Source organism: Sander vitreus, chromosome 4 (assembly GCF_031162955.1).
Source record: "Sander vitreus isolate 19-12246 chromosome 4, sanVit1, whole genome shotgun sequence".
Taxonomy (NCBI): Eukaryota; Metazoa; Chordata; class Actinopteri; order Perciformes; family Percidae; genus Sander; species Sander vitreus.
In genome coordinates this window covers 1,105,001-1,110,000 of record NC_135858.1, presented here as the reverse complement: position 1 = coordinate 1,110,000, position 5,000 = coordinate 1,105,001, and the positions used below count along the sequence as shown (strand labels likewise).

At 41.6% G+C, this 5,000-nt stretch overlaps 1 protein-coding gene across 1 annotated transcript in view; it reads left to right on the top strand.

Annotated features, from left to right (window-relative positions):
• nucks1a (nuclear casein kinase and cyclin-dependent kinase substrate 1a) overlaps positions 1–5,000 on the top strand; it is a 17,527-nt gene that overhangs the window by 10,460 nt on the left and 2,067 nt on the right. Inside the window, exons 6-7 of the mRNA XM_078247650.1 lie at positions 1,556–1,705; positions 3,732–3,884. Of these exons, the coding sequence (XP_078103776.1) occupies positions 1,556–1,705; positions 3,732–3,884 (303 nt within the window). The remainder of the gene's footprint in view (positions 1–1,555; positions 1,706–3,731; positions 3,885–5,000) is intronic.

The following is a 5,000-nucleotide window of genomic DNA, read 5'->3' as shown; positions in this document are numbered from 1 at the left end:
TAAGATACATCACAGCAACACAGAACTTACTATTGAAGTTCTCTCAGGTCCAGTTCTGTGGCTGGTTCAGATGAGTTTCCTTCACTAACCAGAAGGAGTTTCTGGCCAGGTTTACAGGAAACGGCAGAATAAACAAAAGCTGAGATGACATTCAACTCACAAGTCTGTCTGATTAGATTTGCATAGACTCCACACTGTCTGCTCCAACTAATCAAACGTGCTTTGATTAGTTAAGGTGTGAATCTCTGCTCTAAACAAAAGGTCTCACTCATTGATCATAGTGAAATGCTTCCTCTTAACACTAAGCTCGAGAAAAGGCAAATAGACTTAATTAAATCAGGAGGCACTAAGGCCATGACCACACGTACCAAAACGATCTTTTTTCCGTGTCAAAAAAAATGTGCGTCCAAACGGATCCATTTGTAAAAGACTCATCACACTACTCCATATCCCAGGCCTATAGGTGGCGCTGTTTCTGCTACAGAAATTCACCAAAAACGGAGAAGACGAGCAACAGTCTTCAGTCACTCCCGATCATAACATGATGGACTTTAATAACTTTCACCACTGCTCATTTTAGAAAGGCCGCCGCAAGAAAACGTGTCTTTGTTTACGTTGTATAATGTGCTGTTGGATTGCTTTTTATTTTGCAGTTCTGTCTGCCATCAGACATGATTACAGCGCGCTAGCTAGCAGAGCTAACGTTAGCACGCTAACGCTGCTAGCTAACATCAGCAGTCAAACAAACATCAATGATCCGATGTCTTTGATAATCTACACATTTTTCTTGCGGTAGCCTTTCTACAATAAGCCGTCCACGTTGATGAGCAGGCAGATTAGCTAGCTAGCTAGCTAGCTGATAAGTTGTCTACTTCCACTTTATAAACAGCTAACCATAGCAGCTAACGTTAAAGTTACGTCCCTGTTGGAGCTCAGCTACTTTAGCGATGTTTAACGTTTAGCTACATAACGTTAGAGGTCGAGGGGTGTGGCGATGACATCATCGATACGCACGTATGAGGTTTCGCCGTCCAAACGAAGCCAAAAGGGAGCCGTTTTTTGGGATTTTCTCACCCTAGGACCAGGTTTCAGGCAGTGCATTTACAGGATTCGATTGGACGATCGGCCCAAACGATGCAAAACGTAAAGCGTCTCCGTGTGGATGGCCCCTAAAAGTTTGTTGATCAGGTAAAACATACAGAAAACCTTCTTTTTAGTAAACTCTGTGAACACAACCAATGTTGTCAGTGCTTTGGTTAAGGTGTAGAGTCCCTGGTGATACTTGGAGCAAAGTCTCATGTTGTGTCGAGCCTTCTTAGTGGTTTAAACATAGATATTTTGAGGCTAGCATCGTAGCGTCCCTAGCACTCCCATTCAAAAGGCCATTTGACCCAAAAACCAAAATACGGTAGGTCTTAAAAGTGGGTTTCAGTATCCAACCCTAATTGCAATCCATTATTATACAAAGCATGTCATATAGTATGTATATGTGTCTATCTGATCCTCTATGTTTACTGTTGTTTTGTTGTAAAATGATTGTGTATTCTCTGCCTAGATGACAGTGATGATGAAAAGGAAGTGAGTCGAAAGCGTACAGTGCGGGAGGCGGCCTCCAAGGCTGTGTCCAAACAGAGGGAGATCCTGCTGGGCGATGGAGGCAGCGAGGATGAGGAGCACGAAGACCAAGAGGAACCCTATATGGACCGTATGTATAACTGTACTGCACACTGATACAGCAACGCGTCTTCCCCAAATGCCGCATGTAAACCATACGCAAGCTGTCCCACATCAGACCAGTAGTACATGTCTAATGTGTTTGTATGATCCAAGAAAAACACTGTAAGCTACATGTAGCCAACGTTTGATTCCTAAAGATTATTGAAGGTCTAAAATGCTCGTCAGGTTAAACAATGCTAGAGGCAAGGTGATTCCCAACCTGGGGGTCAGGATGCCCAAAGAGGTCCCTAAAAAAAGGTCTGAAGGGTCCCCAGATGATTTAAGGGATAAAGAGACAAATGTATCTATTTCTTTTGCATTTCCGTTGCACAATACTGCATACTTTGAATTCTTTTCAGGTCTCTAAATCCTTCAAATGAAACAATCTGAGGAAGAAATCACCCATGAGGGGTCCCAAGTAAACGCCATGTCATTTCAAAGGCCCAAGTCAAATAGTTTTGGAACCACTAATAAGTATATTACAGTCCCTCCAGGATTTCGCTGCCTTTTTTGAGATTGTTTCTACAGCAGCGTTCCCACTATTGTTATTCTGTTCTTTATTTTTTCTTCTTATATCTTATTCCGTACGTTGTTTGGCTCTCCGTAACTTCTGCATACGTTCAGCTATTAAAACCATTCAACTTTTAAAATGTTCAGGTCTTTCAGCTAATGATGGGACTTCTTCAACGTTTTTCTACTATTTATACTTTTTAAAATATTACGCTTTTTAACACTTTTTTTTTTTTACATTGAAGTCAATGAGAGCATGCTTCAAATCCTTCAAATCTTCTTCCCCTCCCAAAAGATTCAGCTCCTTTGTACTTTCACCTACAGACATCAAACAAACTTTAAAATGTTCACAAAAGCTTCAGGTATTAGGCTATATCTTATCAGTTTGATATCTTCTACAGTTTTTGTGATAAAGCTGTTTAAGTTTAGTGATCATTTCAGGATTTTTCTGCGTTTCTAATGAGTGTGTGTTGGGGCCAGCTAGAGTGGATGATGTCATCGCCAGAGCACAGAGCCTTAAAATAATCTTTGTCCCTTCTCTGTAAATTGCTCTCACGCCCACAATATCTACTTGTCATACACAATTTATACATCAAAACGTAGGTATTTTTGTCTAGTTTCAGTTATGAAATATGACTTATACTTTTGGCTCAATTTATGATTGACGACTATGTGCTGCTCCTAAAGACAACTGAGAAAGAAAAGAAGCTGCAGGAGACTGCAGGTAGTAAAACACGCAGCCGAAAACGGTAATCGAGCAGCAGAAGGAGAGTTTGGAGTGAGAGAGAAACTTGTGAGGGACTGGAGAAAAGGTTAGTCTTACTGCAATGAAGAAAACAAAGAAAGCTAGTCGCGCTGAAATCCAGATGGCCAGAGCTGGAGGAAGGAGTCCACAGATGGGTGCTTGAACAACGTGCTGCTGGGAGAGGCTCGTCAACAGTGCTGTTACGTTACGTTAACGTAGAGGACACCTACCGTATTCAGCCCCTTGTTCTGGGGGCTGTTGGGTAGTTTAATAACTGTTAATGTGTTACGTTAACATAGAGGACACCTACCGTATTCAGCCCCTTGTTCTGGGGGCTGTTGGGTAGTTTAATAACTGTTAATGTGTTACGTTAACATAGAGGACACCTACCGTATTCAGCCCGTTGTTCTGGCGCTGTTGGGTAGTTTAATAACTGTTAATGTGTTACGTTAACATAGAGGACACCTACCGTATTCAGCCCCTTGTTCTGGGGGCTGTTGGGTAGTTTAATAACTTGCCTTTCCAGATTAAATGTCTAGTCTTGGTCTTGGATTTTGTGAAATAAATTTCTAAATAAATGCAACTTATAGTCCAGTGCGACTTATATATGTTTTTTTTTCCCTCTTCATGACGCATTTTTTGACTGATGCGACTTATAGTCCAGAAAATACGATAGTTACTAAAAAAAATGCCACAGTGCTTCAGACTGCTGAACAGTGTAAGAAAGATCCTTATGCGTTGCATTTGTTTTTGTGTGCAGCTGACGAGTCCGGTAGTGATGAGGACTTCATGGTGGAGGATGATGACGACAGCGACTATGGTCGCTCCAAGAAGAGAGGCAAAAAGGTGATCCGACGGGGCCGGCCGGACAAGAAGGAGAAGAAAAGCCCCAAGCCCCGACTAAAGGCCACAGGTGAGACGTCCAGTCACACTTCAGGGACAAACTCGACCGTTATTAATGTGTATTTTTGACGACTTTTGTAGAATCTCATTTTTTATTCACATTATGTCAACAATTTAAGCCAAGGACCCCTTAACTAAGAGTGAGACTGAGCAGGGACCCCCTCCTACATATATTGTATAAAATGAAGCAGCATATTAAACTGACTGTTGGCATGATTTTATAACTCATGTCAGGGCTTGACATTAACGTTTTGAGGCACATTTACGTTTCACTTATCTGGGTAAAGATTGATCATTTTATAAAAATGTGTTTTGCTAATGCAGAATTAGAACAAACCGTTGAAAGCATCCAAACACTATCAGCATTAATACAGTTCAGTAGAAACAAATGTGTCCATTTCCCCTTCAACAAGAAAAAAGGATCTCCAGACTCCATAATACAAAGTAATACTTTGCACGCTGGTGTGCAGAAGTTATATATTGAGATTGTAAGTCAGTATTTTAAATGTTCTCATTGCTTTGAGATTCTTAGTTTATATTCTGAGATACTAAGTCAGTATTTTGACCAGAGGTAGTGGTGACTTAAACTTGAACTTATACTATATCTAAAATAATTTTGTAGACATAACGAAGGATTTTGCTACTAAATGTTGGTTGTAATTTCTACCCGGTAGAGGCTGGTTTACCGAAGGGATCCTTTAAAGGGTGTAGCTACTTTACAGTTAGTGAAGTGAACGCAACGTCTGTGTTGTTTTTCCGACAACAGCGGCTGCACACTGTCATACGTTCCTCTCCAGTGAAAAACAGACGCCCTTTACACCGTCTAGCTGTCAGCATTTTAACCGTTTACTCCAGCTGCTAGCTAACGGTAGGCTAACGTTACCTGCTGCCAAGTGTGGCGTTAACTAGCTAACGGTAGGCTAACGTTACCTGCTGCCAAGTCTGGTGTTAACGAGCTAACGGTAGGCTAACGTTACCTGCTGCCAAGTCTGGTGTTAACTAGCTAACGGTAGGCTAACGTTACCTGCTGCCAAGTGTGGCGTTAACTAGCTAACGGTAGGCTAACGTTACCTGCTGCCAAGTCTGGTGTTAACTAGCTAACGGTAGGCTAACGTTACCTGCTGCC